The 21,614-nt window shown below is 43.3% G+C and overlaps 1 protein-coding gene across 2 annotated transcripts in view; it reads left to right on the top strand.

The window, feature by feature from the left end:
- The window catches only part of CAMKV (CaM kinase like vesicle associated), a 207,921-nt gene that overhangs the window by 170,670 nt on the left and 15,637 nt on the right, over positions 1-21,614 (top strand). For both annotated transcript variants that reach the window (XM_088461783.1, XM_088461784.1), the window contains exon 4: positions 355-429. In XM_088461783.1, the coding sequence (XP_088317909.1) occupies positions 355-429 (75 nt within the window). The remainder of the gene's footprint in view (positions 1-354; positions 430-21,614) is intronic.

Genomic DNA, 21,614 nt, shown 5'->3' with positions numbered 1-21,614 from the left:
CTTCTTCTTATAATAAGCAAACTGCACCAATATACACTATGTATAACACACAGCACCAATATATACTATGTAGAACACACAGCACCTTATATTCATATAGTTACCTCCAGCTTCTTCTTATAATAAGCAAACAGCACCAATATACACTATGTATAACACACAGCACCAGTATACACTATGTATAACACCCAGCACCAATATACACTATGTATAACACATGGCACCAATATACACTATGTACAACATACAGCACCTTATATTCATAGTTACCTCCAGCTCCTTCTTATAATAAGCAAACAGCACCAAACCTCTCTTACTCCAGGCCCCTTACCATGTTTCCTTTATGTCTTTCAGGGTTAAACACCACAACATCTTACAGCTGGTCGACGTGTTTGAGACAAAAAAGGAATATTTCATCTTTATGGAGCTGTAAGTTCTCTGCAGAATGATGTTATCAGTCCTATAAATGGGATTATTTGAGTGTATCATATGTATTATAGTAGTTACATATATATATCGCCATCAATCTACACCATACTTTACATCTACATCGGTACTTACCTATTGGGTCTTACAGCCTAATATTATACCACACACTTTTATCCTATAATCATGATGATGGAGTGTGAGAAGCACTCAGGGTAAACCCACATATACATTACACGGCGACAGCCCCCAGTAATGATTGGATGAAATCTATGGGCCCCAGTATGATTGGATGGAATCTATGGGCCCCAGTAATGTTTAGATGGAATCTGTGGGCCCCAGTAATGATTGGATGGAATCTATGGGCCCTAGTAATGATTGGATGGAATCTATGGGCCCCAGTAATGATTGGATGACATCTTTGGACCCCAGTAATGATTGGATGAAATCTATGGGCCCCAGTAATGATTGGATGAAATCTTTGGGCCCCAGTAATGATTGGATGGAATCAATGGACACCTGTAATGATTGGATGAAATCTTTGGGCCCCAGTAATGATTGGATAGAATCAATGGACACCTGTAATGATTGGATGGAATCTATGGGCCCCAGTAATGATTGGATGGAATCAATGGACACCTGTAATGATTGGATGGAATCTATGGGCCCCAGTAATGATTGGATGGAATCAATGGACACCTGTAATTATTGGATGGAATCTATGGGCCCCAGTAATTATTGGATTGAATCTATGGGCACCTGTAATGATTGGATGGAATCTATGGGCCCCAGTAAATTTGTGAGGATTTGTCAAACCTCCATGTTTACTGGCAAAATCCCTTTTCTAACAATAATACTCATGTTGTGATTTAACGCCTTTTGTTCTTATTAGGGACTGAGGTATTTTACATAAATCATAACATACAAGGCATTCCGTCTCCTGGCATGTTCATGCTGTCTCTGTACATCTACTGATGCCACTTACACAATAGAACATGGACGCTCAGCAAATGCAGCTCTGCACTCACCGTGCACCTTGATTTCTGTTGGCTCGTACTGATGTGCGGAGCAAGATAACCACATATGGGGAGGAGCAGGAGTAGGGTAGAGTCGCTAATACAGAGTGAGAGCACCAGTGTGGCTTGTTACGGGGAGCAGAAGAGAGAAGCGAGACTACAGAAATGGGATAAAGTGGTCACATATCTGGGACATTCCTTGCTGTACACCACCATCCATCTCTACTCTGCGTCCTGGCTTGAGCTCTGCACCAGCTCAGAGCTACAGATCGGGTCTTATTTGCCGGGATGCAGTCAATATCCCAACCACGGGGATTCCGGCGGTAAGAATGCCAGCGCCGTACCCATCTTTTATTTTTCTTGCTCAGCGTAAGTAATTGTTTCATGTACAGGCTCCTGGCGCAGTCACATGGGCCTCACAAAAACATATAAAACTCATTTACAGAACATCCATACAGTTACTAATCATTATTCAGGACGTTACTATAAAATATTACTAGCTGTGGTTCTGCATTATGTCACATCGTGGTGCACACACAGCTTCTAGCATCGGTTACTTGGCTCCATAGAAGGGAGCAGTAGGACAATCCACACACAGTATCTATGCAGAGAGTCAGCATCAATTAGTTTTCATAGTGCAATATAAGAAAACATGATTGATGATAAATGGCTTTACACATACCTCCAAACTGTGCTGGTCTTATTTTGGTCCCATTTTGCATGTATAAATGTTGGGAGGTATCTTTTTCATGTGACACCCCAGGACCACTTGCAGGTAAATGCGCTTACAATGATCTGCTGGTATCTGGTAATAAAGCTATGATGCTTTGTGGTTTATACCTTAGAGCTGTTAAAGAGATGCTTACACAGTGGAACCACTAGGGGCAGGTTTGTTCTGACTGTAGTAGTAGGAGCCCAGACTCATGGTCTCTGTCATAGTGGAAACTGAGCCAGGCCCTCTAGTGAGAAGCCAGCACATCCTGCATTGCAGTTACGGGAGGATATGGGGGTAACGTATGATGACATCATCGCACCACCCTACCCCTTCCTACCCCTCCAAGTCCTCTGATCCAACTTTTACTATATAGTCTGTGCCGGTGATTCCACTTGGCCCCAGGCACCGCTTTAAGTGAGGCACATCCTATATTACACAAATGGAAATGTTACCTCTGAGCACTTATTACTAACATAGGCCCTGATTCAGAGCCGGACGCAAGTGGCTGCTCGTTCGCTCCGAGCGATGTTTGCCCAACTGCGCATGCGTACGTATCGTAATACGCATGCGCGAACCACTCAGTGCGGCCGAAATTCATGTGCTCGCAAAATAGCGAATGCCTGATAATTTGAGTGACAGAATGAGGCGCATGTGGGTGGTAACGGGGGAAGGTGCTTGAAAACGGGGAGTGGAGATCCGATCGCAGGCGTGCTTAAAGGTCAAAACGGGCGTTTTATGGGTGTGCATAGTTAAAACAGCAGCGTCATTGACCACGTCACTGGGTTCTTTTATAGCCAGAACTGCTCGCAAAATTGTGGTAGCAAAAACCAACCACAAGAATAGCGAGCAGTTCATACCCTGGTCGATGTACTCGATTAATCTAATAAATAGCGGACATGACGTAGGATGCGAGCGGCCAGGGGGCGTAGTTTCCCAAAAAACGAACGCAAGTTTTGTTCGCTCGTTCAGACCTAGAGGCGTGAACAGACCGCAAACAGCGAACGGTTCATTTGAATAGCCACCCCTTGTTTTAGAACGAACGACCGCAAATAGCGAGTGGGTCTGAATGAGGGCCATAAAGCACAAACACCCCCCTTCCCCCACACGTTCATTACAGCCTTTCTGATTAGAACACAAAGTGACTGGGCAGAGCCCTAAACTCCGCACCTCATCCTGATCATCACAATATCCTATCTGGCACAGGTCTCTCACCCGTCTGCCCAGATCCAGGCATTGTCATGTGCACATTTCCCGAAACACCTTCAGGTATTAGACATTTCTGCTCCCCAGCAATGGAAGACTAAATACAATTCTGTGACACACAACAGGGTCCCATCTCGGCTTTATTATAAGCAGGGACATGGGGCCAGAAATCATGAATGGGATCACAGGGTCCCTGCCCAAATTTAGCTACGGGCCGGACCTTGCACTGTTCCGTCCCGCAATTAGTGTAACTGTGCTGTCAAACAGAAGGCCACTATGATTACACGCTCAGTCGGCATATGATGCAAGTGAATGAGTAACGCCGTTCCGCTGTCACACCATAGCCGCAAAATCGCTAACAGGGAGCAGCGTTCCTTATTCCGTGTCACGCTTATCATCTCCCTGCTTGCCTAATAATACAACCAAACAGTGATAGTAAATTACGTCAGAAGTCTAAGAGCAGAGCATTATAGCTGATGGTCATATTCAGTGGCGGCTCCAGCGCAGTCCAAAATTCAAATAGGGGAGGGGCCACAACAACTGGCAGTGAGTCCAGGCTGTGGATGATTGGCAGCGTTTGGGGTGGCAGTTGGTGTGGCTCACCTGTTTGAATTTTGGACTGTGCAGCAGCCCCAGCTACTGGTCATATTGGAGTGTCGTGTGTCTAAGGGGTCTATTTACTAAGCAGTGTTAGGAGACAGAGTGAAAAGTAATAAGGTGCCAGCCAATCCGCTCCTAACTGTCATCTCACAGGCTGTGTTTCAAAAATGACAGTTGGGAGCTGATTGGCTGGTACCTTATCACTTTTCACTCTGTCTCCTAACGCTGCTTAGTAAATAGACCCCTAAGCATCTGAGTACCCAGAAAGTCCACGATGGTTGTATAACAGTTATGTAATTCGGAAGAGCAGAATAATGTTCCACAAGTGATTATGAGAACAATAACGTGTAATAATAGTTACATAATGAGTAATAAATGCTGCGGACCCCGCTATGTACAATACACAGGGGTCTATTTATCTTTGGCGGACAGTAGCCGGTGGTAATTGCTGCATCTCTCATGTATCGCTATATTTACCATCTCGGGGCGAAACCCCGGAGCCAGCAGAGTGGGCTGAAACGCCGTCCTGCGTAAAGCGGGTTCATGACGGAAAACCAATGATTTCTCTAGCTTTAACCATTTAATAGATGGCACAAAATGCAGCAATATCCATTCTTATAATTGGCTTATTGCTGCATGATAAGGTGACCTGAATCTGCATACACGGCGCCGCATATTATTACAGTGTGTGACACTTATCACATGTCACAGTCCTGAGTAACCGGAGGCCGCAGGAAGAGAACTCTCCTTGCAGGAGATAAATTCTTGCACACTGGACATTTCGATTCTTTCTGAGTTCTGGTCCTAGCTAGAAGCATAATGTATACTTTTTACTTTTGTATACAGAGGCGCATTGCAGTCCCAATCATGTTTTCATGGATACAGAACATTTTCTGCCACTGGGACTGTGAATTACATGGGGCAGTGAGGACACATAGTGGTGGAGTTAAGGAATTGCAGCGAAGACCAGATTCACGTAAATCGGACACTACATATGAGTGAGGCTGTGGCAAAACTTTGTGGCATTGGCTGTTTTGCAGAGGTGTGAAGTTCCAGCAATACAATCGATCTCCACTTTTCCACTACGGCCGCGTGATTACGTACTGCCATTGTAAGTTCGCATTTTGCAGAACTTCTAGTCATTGAATAGAGCTGGGATAATGAAGGTCAATTCAATCACATCGTCAGAGGTCAACTGCTTTTCCGATATATTGTATCACAAAGCTTAATCAATAGTTCATTCAATATCATTATTACGTCATTACAGTGCAATTCCACACCTGACATATAGGCAGAGAGACTGCTGAGGAGCGGTGTGTAATTCCACACCTTGTCATATAGACAGAGACTGCTGGGGAGCGGTGTGTAATTCCACACCTGACATATAGACAGAGACTGCTGGGGAGCGGTGTGTAATTCCACACCTTGTCATATAGACAGAGACTGCTGGGGAGCGGTGTGTAATTCCACACCTGACATATAGGCAGAGAGACTGCTGAGGAGCGGTGTGTAATTCCACACCTGACATATAGACAGAGACTGCTGGGGAGCGGTGTGCAATTCCACACCTGACATATAGGCAGAAAGACTGCTGGGGAGCGGTGCGTAATTCCACAGCTGACATATAGGCAGAGAGACTGCTGGGAAGCGGTGTGTAAATCCACACCGGACATATAGGAAGAGAGAATGCTGGGAAGCGGTGTGTAATTCCACACCTGACATATAGGCAGAGAGACTGCTGGGGAGCGGTGTGTAATTCCACACCTGACATATAGGCAGAGAGACTGCTGGGGAGCGGTGTGTAATTCCACACCTGACATATAGGCAGAGAGACTGCTGGGGAGCGGTGTGTAATTCCACACCTGACATATAGGCAGAGAGACTGCTGGGGAGCGGTGTGTAATTCCACACCTGACATATAGGCAGAGAGACTGCTGGGGAGCGGTGTGTAATTCCACACCTGACATATAGGCAGAGAGACTGCTGGGGAGCGGTGTGTAATTCCACACCTGACATATAGGCAGAGAGACTGCTGGGGAGCGGTGCGTAATTCCACACCTGACATATAGGCGGAGAGAATGCTGGGGAGCGGTGTGTAATTCCACACCTGACATATAGGCAGAGACTGCTGGGGAGCGGTGTGTAATTCCACACGTGACATATAGGCAGAGGGACAGCTGGGGAGCGGTGTGTAATTCCACACCTGACATATAGGCAGAGACAGCTGGGGAGCGGTGTGTAATTCCACACCTGACATATAGGCGGAGAGACTGCTGGGGAGCGGTGTGTAATTCCACACCTGACATATAGGCAGAGAGACTGCTGGGGAGCGGTGTGTAATTCCACACCTGACATATAGGCAGAGAGACTGCTGGGGAGCGGTGTGTAATTCCACACCTGACATATAGGCAGAGAGACTGCTGGGGAGCGGTGTGTAATTCCACACCTGACATATAGGCAGAGAGACTGCTGGGGAGCGGTGCGGGTGCTGTTTATGGTTATTGTACAATTAGAGTCAAAATCATTATTGCTGTGCAGTATTTTCCCTATAAAGATGGTGACTTGTGTGGTAAGTGCCCCGTGCGCTGCGGTTCTGCAGTATATACAGGGCACACTGTGTAGGGTTGTCTCAGGGGGCACACTGTAGCGTTGTCTCAGGGGGCACACTGTGTAGCGTTGTCTTAGGGGGCACACTGGGCGTGATTCAGAGCCGCTCGCTAGCTGGTCGATGGTGGCCCAGTGCGCACGCGCGGTGTGCGAGCCCCGGAGCGAGCACAAAAAGCGCTTGCTCCGGGACTCACTACAAAAGATCAACATTGACAGCTTGCCACATTTTGTTGATGTGGCGGGGGTGTGGCTTCACAAATGGAGGCGTTCCCAAGCGAACGCCTGCCGTTTGTGGGCGGCCACACTGACATCACCAGTGATGTCAGTGGGAGAGCTTCCGGCTCGATTTGAGCCAGAAGCTCTCTGGGGCTTACGGCCACGAGACCCTATCACAAGGGTCTCGTTGCAAGCCCGATGGTCGCGATGGTCTTGACCATCGCGACCATCATCATGGCCGCTCGCTATAGCTGTGGGTGGTCACCCATAGTTATGCGAGCGGCCAGGAGGCCGCTCCTAAAAAAAAACAGCGCCCGCCCTGATTCAGAGCGAGCGCTCGCTTTTTGCAAGCGCCTCTGAATTAGGTCCACTGTGTAGCACTGTCTCAGGGGGCACACTGTGTAGCGTTGTCTCAGGGGGCACACTGTATAGCGTTGTCGCAGGGGGCACACTGTATAGTGTTGTCTCAGGGGGCACACTGTGTAGTGTTGTCTCAGGGGGCACACTGTATAGCGTTGTCTCAGGGGGCACACTGTATAGTGTTGTCCCAGGGGCACACTGTGTAGCGTTGTCTCAGGGCACACACACAGCTTCCAATGCAAGAGCTAAGAGATAGATTTGTATTCACACACTGGGGAAATGATAAGAAACAATAACCCTCCCAGTATCTCTCCTCGGTTATATAACCCCCTCTGGGCGCAGTGTAAGGTATTTGGTGTTCCTGTCTGATGCTGGTTACATGACCACCGCAGGACATATATATATATATATATATATTCCCAGATACAGCAGCCTATTCCGATAAGTTCTGCACAAGCTCAGGATCTACAGCCTCCTCTGTTCTAACTGGGACTGAATATAAAGTATACAGATCAGGATCCAGCTATACATCAGCTAGATAACTCATTTCCTATATATCTATACATACTGTACATACAGCTATACATCAGCTAGATAACTCATTTCCTATATATCTATACATACTGTACATACAGCTATACATCAGCTAGATAACTCATTTCCTATATATCTATACATACTGTACATACAGCTATACATCAGCTAGATAACTCATTTCCTATATATCTATACATACTGTACATACAGCTATACATCAGCTAGATAACTCATTTCCTATATATCTATACATACTGTACATACAGCTATACATCAGCTAGATAACTCATTTCCTATATATCTATACATACTGTACATACAGCTATACATCAGCTAGATAACTCATTTCCTATATATCTATACATACTGTACATACAGCTATACATCAGCTAGATAACTCATTTCCTCTATATATCTATACATACTGTACATACAGCTATACATCAGCTAGATAACTCATTTCCTATATATCTATACATACTGTACATACAGCTATACATCAGCTAGATAACTCATTTCCTATATATCTATACATACTGTACATACAGCTATACATCAGCTAGATAACTCATTTCCTATATATCTATACATACTGTACATACAGCAATACATCAGCTAGATAACTCATTTCCTATATATCTATACATACTGTACATACAGCAATACATCAGCTAGATAACTCATTTCCTATATATCTATACATACTGTACATACAGCTATACATCAGCTAGATAACTCATTTCCTATATATCTATACATACTGTACATACAGCTATACATCAGCTAGATAACTCATTTCCTATATATCTATACATACTGTACATACAGCTATACATCAGCTAGATAACTCATTTCCTATATATCTATACATACTGTACATACAGCAATACATCAGCTAGATAACTCATTTCCTATATATCTATACATACTGTACATACAGCTATACATCAGCTAGATAACTCATTTCCTATATATCTATACATACTGTACATACAGCTATACATCAGCTAGATAACTCATTTCCTATATATCTATACATACTGTACATACAGCAATACATCAGCTAGATAACTCATTTCCTATATATCTATACATACTGTACATACAGCAATACATCAGCTAGATAACTCATTTCCTATATATCTATACATACTGTACATACAGCTATACATCAGCTAGATAACTCATTTCCTATATATCTATACATACTGTACATACAGCTATACATCAGCTAGATAACTCATTTCCTATATATCTATACATACTGTACATACAGCTATACATCAGCTAGATAACTCATTTCCTATATATCTATACATACTGTACATACAGCTATACATCAGCTAGATAACTCATTTCCTATATATCTATACATACTGTACATACAGCAATACATCAGCTAGATAACTCATTTCCTATATATCTATACATACTGTACATACAGCTATACATCAGCTAGATAACTCATTTCCTATATATCTATACATACTGTACATACAGCTATACATCAGCTAGATAACTCATTTCCTATATATCTATACATACTGTACATACAGCAATACATCAGCTAGATAACTCATTTCCTATATATCTATACATACTGTACATACAGCTATACATCAGCTAGATAACTCATTTCCTATATATCTATACATACTGTACATACAGCTATACATCAGCTAGATAACTCATTTCCTATATATCTATACATACTGTACATACAGCTATACATCAGCTAGATAACTCATTTCCTATATATCTATACATACTGTACATACAGCTATACATCAGCTAGATAACTCATTTCCTATATATCTATACATACTGTACATACAGCTATACATCAGCTAGATAACTCATTTCCTATATATCTATACATACTGTACATACAGCTATACATCAGCTAGATAACTCATTTCCTATATATCTATACATACTGTACATACAGCTATACATCAGCTAGATAACTCATTTCCTATATATCTATACATACTGTACATACAGCTATACATCAGCTAGATAACTCATTTCCTATATATCTATACATACTGTACATACAGCTATACATCAGCTAGATAACTCATTTCCTATATATCTATACATACTGTACATACAGCTATACATCAGCTAGATAACTCATTTCCTATATATCTATACATACTGTACATACAGCTATACATCAGCTAGATAACTCATTTCCTATATATCTATACATACTGTACATACAGCTATACATCAGCTAGATAACTCATTTCCTATATATATCTATACATACTGTACATACAGCAATACATCAGCTAGATAACTCATTTCCTATATATCTATACATACTGTACATACAGCTATACATCAGCTAGATAACTCATTTCCTATATATCTATACATACTGTACATACAGCTATACATCAGCTAGATAACTCATTTCCTATATATCTATACATACTGTACATACAGCTATACATCAGCTAGATAACTCATTTCCTCTATATATCTATACATACTGTACATACAGCTATACATCAGCTAGATAACTCATTTCCTCTATATATCTATACATACTGTACATACAGCTATACATCAGCTAGATAACTCATTTCCTCTATATATCTATACATACTGTACATACAGCTATACATCAGCTAGATAACTCATTTCCTATATATCTATACATACTGTACATACAGCTATACATCAGCTAGATAACTCATTTCCTATATATCTATACATACTGTACATACAGCTATACATCAGCTAGATAACTCATTTCCTATATATCTATACATACTGTACATACAGCTATACATCAGCTAGATAACTCATTTCCTATATATCTATACATACTGTACATACAGCTATACATCAGCTAGATAACTCATTTCCTATATATCTATACATACTGTACATACAGCTATACATCAGCTAGATAACTCATTTCCTATATATCTATACATACTGTACATACAGCTATACATCAGCTAGATAACTCATTTCCTATATATCTATACATACTGTACATACAGCTATACATCAGCTAGATAACTCATTTCCTATATATCTATACATACTGTACATACAGCTATACATCAGCTAGATAACTCATTTCCTATATATCTATACATACTGTACATACAGCTATACATCAGCTAGATAACTCATTTCCTATATATCTATACATACTGTACATACAGCAATACATCAGCTAGATAACTCATTTCCTCTATATATCTATACATACTGTACATACAGCTATACATCAGCTAGATAACTCATTTCCTATATATCTATACATACTGTACATACAGCAATACATCAGCTAGATAACTCATTTCCTATATATCTATACATACTGTACATACAGCTATACATCAGCTAGATAACTCATTTCCTATATATCTATACATACTGTACATACAGCTATACATCAGCTAGATAACTCATTTCCTATATATCTATACATACTGTACATACAGCTATACATCAGCTAGATAAGTCATTTCCTATATATCTATACATACTGTACATACAGCTATACATCAGCTAGATAAGTCATTTCCTATATATCTATACATACTGTACATACAGCTATACATCAGCTAGATAACTCATTTCCTATATATCTATACATACTGTACATACAGCTATACATCAGCTAGATAACTCATTTCCTATATATCTATACATACTGTACATACAGCAATACATCAGCTAGATAACTCATTTCCTATATATCTATACATACTGTACATACAGCTATACATCAGCTAGATAACTCATTTCCTATATATCTATACATACTGTACATACAGCTATACATCAGCTAGATAACTCATTTCCTATATATCTATACATACTGTACATACAGCTATACATCAGCTAGATAACTCATTTCCTATATATCTATACATACTGTACATACAGCTATACATCAGCTAGATAACTCATTTCCTATATATCTATACATACTGTACATACAGCTATACATCAGCTAGATAACTCATTTCCTATATATCTATACATACTGTACATACAGCTATACATCAGCTAGATAACTCATTTCCTATATATCTATACATACTGTACATACAGCTATACATCAGCTAGATAACTCATTTCCTATATATCTATACATACTGTACATACAGCTATACATCAGCTAGATAACTCATTTCCTATATATCTATACATACTGTACATACAGCTATACATCAGCTAGATAACTCATTTCCTATATATCTATACATACTGTACATACAGCAATACATCAGCTAGATAACTCATTTCCTATATATCTATACATACTGTACATACAGCTATACATCAGCTAGATAACTCATTTCCTCTATATATCTATACATACTGTACATACAGCTATACATCAGCTAGATAACTCATTTCCTCTATATATCTATACATACTGTACATACAGCTATACATCAGCTAGATAACTCATTTCCTATATATCTATACATACTGTACATACAGCTATACATCAGCTAGATAACTCATTTCCTATATATCTATACATACTGTACATACAGCAATACATCAGCTAGATAACTCATTTCCTATATATCTATACATACTGTACATACAGCTATACATCAGCTAGATAACTCATTTCCTATATATATCTATACATACTGTACATACAGCTATACATCAGCTAGATAACTCATTTCCTATATATCTATACATACTGTACATACAGCTATACATCAGCTAGATAACTCATTTCCTCTATATATCTATACATACTGTACATACAGCTATACATCAGCTAGATAACTCATTTCCTATATATCTATACATACTGTACATACAGCTATACATCAGCTAGATAACTCATTTCCTATATATCTATACATACTGTACATACAGCTATACATCAGCTAGATAACTCATTTCCTATATATCTATACATACTGTACATACAGCTATACATCAGCTAGATAACTCATTTCCTATATATCTATACATACTGTACATACAGCTATACATCAGCTAGATAACTCATTTCCTATATATATCTATACATACTGTACATACAGCTATACATCAGCTAGATAACTCATTTCCTATATATCTATACATACTGTACATACAGCTATACATCAGCTAGATAACTCATTTCCTATATATCTATACATACTGTACATACAGCTATACATCAGCTAGATAACTCATTTCCTATATATCTATACATACTGTACATACAGCTATACATCAGCTAGATAACTCATTTCCTATATATCTATACATACTGTACATACAGCAATACATCAGCTAGATAACTCATTTCCTATATATCTATACATACTGTACATACAGCTATACATCAGCTAGATAACTCATTTCCTATATATCTATACATACTGTACATACAGCTATACATCAGCTAGATAACTCATTTCCTATATATCTATACATACTGTACATACAGCTATACATCAGCTAGATAACTCATTTCCTATATATCTATACATACTGTACATACAGCTATACATCAGCTAGATAACTCATTTCCTATATATCTATACATACTGTACATACAGCTATACATCAGCTAGATAACTCATTTCCTATATATCTATACATACTGTACATACAGCTATACATCAGCTAGATAACTCATTTCCTATATATCTATACATACTGTACATACAGCAATACATCAGCTAGATAACTCATTTCCTATATATCTATACATACTGTACATACAGCTATACATCAGCTAGATAACTCATTTCCTATATATCTATACATACTGTACATACAGCTATACATCAGCTAGATAACTCATTTCCTATATATCTATACATACTGTACATACAGCTATACATCAGCTAGATAACTCATTTCCTATATATCTATACATACTGTACATACAGCTATACATCAGCTAGATAACTCATTTCCTATATATCTATACATACTGTACATACAGCTATACATCAGCTAGATAACTCATTTCCTATATATCTATACATACTGTACATACAGCTATACATCAGCTAGATAACTCATTTCCTATATATCTATACATACTGTACATACAGCTATACATCAGCTAGATAAGTCATTTCCTATATATCTATACATACTGTACATACAGCTATACATCAGCTAGATAACTCATTTCCTATATATCTATACATACTGTACATACAGCTATACATCAGCTAGATAACTCATTTCCTATATATCTATACATACTGTACATACAGCTATACATCAGCTAGATAACTCATTTCCTATATATCTATACATACTGTACATACAGCTATACATCAGCTAGATAACTCATTTCCTCTATATATCTATACATACTGTACATACAGCTATACATCAGCTAGATAACTCATTTCCTATATATCTATACATACTGTACATACAGCTATACATCAGCTAGATAACTCATTTCCTATATATCTATACATACTGTACATACAGCTATACATCAGCTAGATAACTCATTTCCTATATATCTATACATACTGTACATACAGCTATACATCAGCTAGATAACTCATTTCCTATATATCTATACATACTGTACATACAGCTATACATCAGCTAGATAACTCATTTCCTATATATCTATACATACTGTACATACAGCTATACATCAGCTAGATAACTCATTTCCTATATATCTATACATACTGTACATACAGCTATACATCAGCTAGATAACTCATTTCCTATATATCTATACATACTGTACATACAGCTATACATCAGCTAGATAACTCATTTCCTATATATCTATACATACTGTACATACAGCTATACATCAGCTAGATAACTCATTTCCTATATATCTATACATACTGTACATACAGCTATACATCAGCTAGATAACTCATTTCCTATATATCTATACATACTGTACATACAGCTATACATCAGCTAGATAAGTCATTTCCTATATATCTATACATACTGTACATACAGCTATACATCAGCTAGATAACTCATTTCCTATATATCTATACATACTGTACATACAGCTATACATCAGCTAGATAACTCATTTCCTATATATCTATACATACTGTACATACAGCTATACATCAGCTAGATAACTCATTTCCTATATATCTATACATACTGTACATACAGCTATACATCAGCTAGATAACTCATTTCCTATATATCTATACATACTGTACATACAGCTATACATCAGCTAGATAACTCATTTCCTATATATCTATACATACTGTACATACAGCTATACATCAGCTAGATAAGTCATTTCCTATATATCTATACATACTGTACATACAGCTATACATCAGCTAGATAAGTCATTTCCTATATATCTATACATACTGTACATACAGCTATACATCAGCTAGATAACTCATTTCATATATATCTGCTTGTGATTGGCCGATTGCAGATACCCTGCTAGCGTGTTACTATATTAGCGTGTGATAAGCTGGCCACACACTAAACGACTCGCAAACCATGCAATGTCATTAACTATTTCCCTTGAACTCTCCCCGGCACTCCAGGACACAATATGGTGCTTAAAGTGTCCAATCCGACCAACAACCTATCACGTGATTTCCAGTGCGTCGTGACCGAGATTGCCAGATCTTGCCTGCTGTACTGTAGGTAAGATCTGAAGATAAGGCAAGCGACCTGCGGGTACGCGCATTGTCATCCTTATCGTCAGTGCACACTTAGGCAGAGCTGGGCTACAGTGCAGGGGGTTAGGGGGAGGCCGGAGTTGGGTTACGGTTGGGGGGGAGGTTAGGGCTAGGCAGTAGGGGGAGGTTATGGTTAGGTTACAGAGGTAGGCACTAGAGGGAAGGCAGAGCTGGGCTACAGCGTAGGGGATTAGGGGGAGGCCAGTGTTGGGCTACGGTGGGGGGGAGGTTAGGGCTAGGCACTAGGGGGAGGTTATGGTTAGGTTACAGAGGTAGGCACTAGAAGGAGGACAAATTTGGGTTACAGTGGGGGGATTGTTAGGCACAATGGGGATGTTAGGGTTAGACTACAGGGGGTTTAGGGGTAGGCAGTAGAAGGACAGAGTTGGGTTACAGGAGGGGAGGTTAGGGTTAGCCACTAGGTGGAGGTTAGTTGCAGCACTAGGGGGAGGGCAAAGTTGAGCTGTGTCAAGAGGAGGTTAGGATTAGGCATTAGAGGGAGGTTAGGGTTTGGCTACGGGGGAGGATATGGGTAGACAATAGGGGTCAGAGCTTGGCTACAGCGGGAGGAGGTCAGAGTTGGCTTACGGCGGGACTAGGCACTAGGAGGAGGTTAGGTTTAGGCTACAGGGGTAGGCACTAGAGGGAAGAGAGTGGAGCTATAGGGAGGGGATGTTGGAGTTAGGCAATAGGAGGAGGTCAGAGTTGAGCTATTGCAGGGTGGAAGGTTAGGGTTAGGCACTAGAGGGAGGTCAGAGTTGGGCTATGCAGGGTGGAAGGTTAGGGTTAGGCACTAGAGGGAGGTCAGAGTTGGGCTATGGCAGGGTGGAAGGTTAGGGTTAGGCACTAGAGGATGGTCAGAGTTGGGCTATGGCAGGGTGGAAGGTTAGGGTTAGGCACTAGAGGGAGGTCAGAGTTGGGCTATGGCAGGGGGGAAGGTTAGGGGTAGGCACTAGAGTTGGGCTATGGCAGTGGGGAAGGTTAGGGGTAGGCACTAGAGGGAAGAGAGTGGAGCTATAGGGAGGGGATGTTGGAGTTAGACAATAGGAGGTCAGAGTTGGGCTATTGCAGGGTGGAAGGTTAGGGTTAGGCACTAGAGGGAGGTCAGAGTTGGGCTATGCAGGGTGGAATGTTAGGGTTAGGCACTAGAGGGAGGTCAGAGTTGGGCTATGGCAGGGTGGAAGGTTAGGGTTAGGCACTAGAGGATGGTCAGAGTTGGGCTATGGCAGGGGGGAAGGTTAGGGTTAGGCACTAGAGGGAGGTCAGAGTTGGGCTATGGCAGGGTGGAAGGTTAGGGTTGGGCACTAGAGGGAGGTCAGAGTTGGGCTATGGCAGGGTGGAAGGTTAGGGTTAGGCACTAGAGGGAGGTCAGAGTTGGGCTATGGCAGGGTGGAAGGTTAGGGTTAGGCACTAGAGGATGGTCAGAGTTGGGCTATGGCAGGGTGGAAGGTGAGGGTTAGGCACTAGAGGGAGGTCAGAGTTGGGCTATGGCAGGGTGGAAGGTTAGGGTTAGGCACTAGAGGGAGGTCAGAGTTGAGCTATGGCAGGGTGGAAGGTTAGGGGTAGGCACTAGAGGATGGTCAGAGTTGGGCTATGGCAGGGGGGAAGGTTAGGGTTAGGCACTAGAGGGAGGTCTGAGTTGGGCTATGGCAGGGTGGAAGGTTAGGCACTAGAGGGAGGTCAGTGTTGGGCTATGGCAGGGTGGAGGGTTAGGCACTAGAGGGAGGTCAGAGTTGGGCTATGGCAGGGTGGAAGGTTAGGGTTAGGCACTAGAGGGAGGTCAGAGTTGGGCTATGGCAGGGTGGAAGGTTAGGGTTAGGCACTAGAGGGAGGTCAGAGTTGGGCTATGGCAGGGGGGAAGGTTAGGGTTAGGCACTAGAGGGAGGTCAGAGTTGGGCTATGGCAGGGTGGAAGGTTAGGGTTGGGCACTAGAGGGAGGTCAGAGTTGGGCTATGGCAGGGTGGAAGGTTAGGGTTAGGCACTAGAGGGAGGTCAGAGTTGGGCTATGGCAGGGTGGAAGGTTAGGGTTAGGCACTAGAGGATGGTCAGAGTTGGGCTATGGCAGGGTGGAAGGTGAGGGTTAGGCACTAGAGGGAGGTCAGAGTTGGGCTATGGCAGGGTGGAAGGTTAGAGTTAGGCACTAGAGGGAGGTCAGAGTTGAGCTATGGCAGGGTGGAAGGTGAGGGTTAGGCACTAGAGGGAGGTCAGAGTTAGGCTATGGCAGGGTGGAAGGTTAGGGTTAGGCACTAGAGGGAGGTCAGAGTTGAGCTATGGCAGGGTGGAAGGTTAGGGGTAGGCACTAGAGGATGGTCAGAGTTGGGCTATGGCAGGGGGGAAGGTTAGGGTTAGGCACTAGAGGGAGGTCTGAGTTGGGCTATGGCAGGGTGGAAGGTTAGGCACTAGAGGGAGGTCAGTGTTGGGCTATGGCAGGGTGGAGGGTTAGGCACTAGAGGGAGGTCAGAGTTGGGCTATGGCAGGGTGGAAGGTTAGGGTTAGGCACTAGAGGGAGGTCAGAGTTGGGCTATGGCAGGGTGGAAGGTTAGGGTTAGGCACTAGAGGGATGTCAGAGTTGGGCTATGGCAATGTGGAAGGTTAGGGTTAGGCACTAGAGGGAGGTCAGAGTTGGGCTATGGCAGGGTGGAAGGTTAGGCACTAGAGGGAGGTCAGAGTTGGGCTACGGTGGGGATACGTTAGGGTTAGGCTATGGGGGGATACAGAACAGGAATCTGTTGAACAATTAATGATAATTAAAATAAATTAAATCTATTTATTATATTGAAAATAATTAAAACTATACACATTTTAACTGAGACAACCGGAGCTATTTATCACCAAAGTGCAACTATGAGGTGACCCATAATAGCCAGACGTTTACTCTCTGAGGATAATGTACATTGTGATATCACAAATCTGCGTCTAGGGACCACACGCGCGCAGTGTAACGATGCTTTAACTGTGATGGATGAAGCTGAGAAATGAGCACAGACAGGAACCACTTGTACTAATTGTCATTATTTGCTGGCTGTTGGCTGTACATGACGGCTCATTAGCCCTGTTAGTAACTCTGGGATGGTGTCTCTGCATGCATACATGGGAGCTGACCTACACTGGTTTACATCATGCAGACAATAGGCAGCGCCCACATGCACCAGTGCCCCTGAGATGGGACGGGGAGGAAGGACTGGTGTTGGCTGGGCAGTGAGCACAATGAGGAAGAGATTCGCTCCGGCACAGGGGCACCTGTCTGAGGACAGGCACAAATACACTATGGTGACTGTCACCAGCACTAGCAAACTGCTTGTGATTGGCCGATTGCAGATACCCTGCTAGCGTGTTACTATATTAGCGTGTGATAAGCTGGCCACACACTAAACGACTCGCAAACCATGCAATGTCATTAACGATCTCTCCCCGGCACTCCAGGACACAATATGGTGCTTAAAGTGTCCAATCCGACCAACAACCTATCGCGTGATTTCCAGTGCGTCGTGTATTGAAGATAAGACAAGCGACCTGCGGGTACGCGCATTGTCATCCTTATCGATTTGCACATATTATGCACGATTTGTCGTTACGATGCGTCGAAATCGGGCAAACCGCGCAAAAAATAGTTTAGTGCGTGGCCAGCTTTAGCCGGTTTCTTCTGTACAGGAGATGGGCGGCCGTATCTGATGTACTACGGTGCTTTATAAATATAAATATAACATATTTCACAAGCAAAAAACATGGGTAAAACATGGGTGTGCCTGTGACGTCTCCCGGCACATATCCTACTGGTGCCAACTTACGTGCTTTATGTTATAGCAACTTTGTGTGCAGAAGAGAAGAGGGCACCATTGCATGTTCAATAAAGGTTACACCTAGCTGGACTCGCTCTCTTCCGGTTAGTCCCCCTAGGTTGTCCTGTACCTATTTATGCTCCTCAAACACCCCAGAGAAAATGAATTCTGCTAAGACACAAGAGCCACGTACTCTGGGCCTGATTCAGACCTGCTCGCGAACGTACAGCGCTCGCAAGCGAGTTAATGGTCCCCCACTGCGCATGCGCAAGCCAGAGCCGGCGTGCGCATGCGTGAGCCCCAGCGAGCAATGGCAGCTCCGGCGCTCCTAGGCTCGCAGCAAAACGGGGCGGCTGTCGATGTCGCCCAGATTTGTAGGCGGGTCGGGGGGGTGGCTTGCCAAACGAAGGCGTTCCTGCAGGAACGCCTGTCGTTTGTGGGAGGCACCACTGACATCACCAGTGATGTCAGTGGTGAGCTTCCGGCTCTATTAGAGCAGGAAGCTCACTGGGGCTTGCGGGAACGAGACCCTACCACAAGGGTCTCGTCGCCAGCCCCGATGGTCGCTACCATCACGTGGCCGCTCACAAAAGCTGTGGATGGTCACCCACAGCTTAGCGAGCGGCCAGGAGGCCGGTTCAAGAAAAAAAAGCCGCCCTGATTCAGAGCGAGCGCTCTTTCAGAGCGTCCGGCTCTGAATCAGGGCATTTTTTTTTTTGTTTATGGACCCAACCTTCTGGCCGCTCGCTAAGCTGTGGGTGACCACCCACAGCTTTTGTGAGCGGCTGGCCAGGTGATGGTCGCGACCATCGGGGCTGGTGATAAGACCCTTGTGGTAGGGTCTCGTTCCTGCAAGCCCCAGTGAGCTTCCTGCTCTAATAGAGCCGGAAGCTCACCACTGACATCAGTGTCAGTGGTGCCTCACACAAACGGCAGGCGTTCCTTCGGGAACGCCTCAGTTTGTGTAGCCACCCCCCCGACCCGCCTCCAAAACGGAGCGAGCTGTCAATCACAATCGACAGCCGCCCCATTTTGGTGCAAGACCCGTAGCGACGGAGTGCCTGTCGCTGGCTGGGTCTCGCACATGCGCACGCTGGAGACGGTGCATGCACAGGGGGCAAACATCAGCCCCTCTGTGCGCTAGGTTCCAGCTCAGGTTTAGGTAGGTATATGGGCTGTGCATCCAGGAGAGTGGCCGGACTCTACGGGAGGTGCTGCTCAGCCGGAGAGCCACAATCTGCAGACCAGCATTGCAAAGGGTAAGTACAGGGACCATGCCCATGCCCTTACCATCACTAGTGATTAGGCTCATCTTGGGAGATCCATTCTGTAATCTGGAATCTTCATGGGGCTGCTACTGGCAGGGGGGGTATGTCTTCTGCTGGCATGGGTAATACATGTTCTGGTTCCGTGTGCAGCGGCGTGCTTGATGCCACACACACATACTGGGCGCACGGTTTCTCAGATAACCACATTTGTGCGGCACATACAGTGAGTGGCAGCCGTTCCCAGAACCAGGAGGGGATGGATGAGAGCATCGGTGAAGGACAGTCATAGCTACCAGCAGGGGACGTCAGGTTGTCTTTTGTGTCTCAACCTTTCGCCTTCTCTCAGAAATGACTGCGTAATATTGCTGGCTGATAATGACAGTACCCGTCTTCCATGGCAAAGGCCCACCTGGCACGTGACAGGATTACCCAAAGCAAAACTACATGGTCTTACTAGAAATGACTAAAATCCACCCAATATGTAGCTCAGGCTCACTATTACCCCAGCACACACAGAGTCCTGCCACCGCTAACACTGAGGGGCCCATTTATCATTCATCGCTTTTGCAACGCGGTCAGGGCATGCCAGTAACAACGCTGATCGCATTGCAGAACGCGATCTCTTCGGCCGGATGTATCACCCAACACATGCAGAACGCGCGCTCCGAAAGGATCTCGTCCCTACGATGTCTCCGGAGAGCGGCCGGCCAGTGCAGGGGGTGGTGCGCATGCGTAGTCCTGTGTACTGCACATGCACATCCGCCATAGCTGGGGAGGGTTCCGGTGGATCCCTCCGCCGGCAAATAGTGCACGGTGTAGTCCATAGGCTACAGAGGCTAACAGCACCTTCATATGGCGTTAGCTGAGGGGCCAATATCTGGATACGTCACACTCCGGATATTGGTAAATCTGGCAGCATCGCGATCCCCATAGAAACTTATATATAGGGGAGGCGGCTGCCAGGGGTAACGGAGGGATCACAGGAGGTATCGGAGATAACTGCTGCGGTCCCTCCTTAATACATATGGGGGATATTAGTATTTGAGGTAAACCCCCGAATACCTGTGTTTTCGGGGATTTTACCTCAAATACATTTTGATAAATGAGCCCCTGAGTGATATTCTCAAGAAGTCTGTAATTACTCCGTAACTGATCTTAAACTGCAACTTAAACAGACTTATCCACTAGGCGATTAAACCTAGCGATGGAGCGATAACAATGATCGTTAT

Source organism: Taudactylus pleione, unplaced genomic scaffold (assembly GCF_031769625.1).
Source record: "Taudactylus pleione unplaced genomic scaffold, aTauple2 ptg001096l, whole genome shotgun sequence".
Lineage (NCBI taxonomy): Eukaryota > Metazoa > Chordata > Amphibia > Anura > Myobatrachidae > Taudactylus > Taudactylus pleione.
The sequence above is the reverse complement of the archived record's forward strand: the minus strand, read 5'-3'. Positions and strand labels throughout refer to the sequence as shown.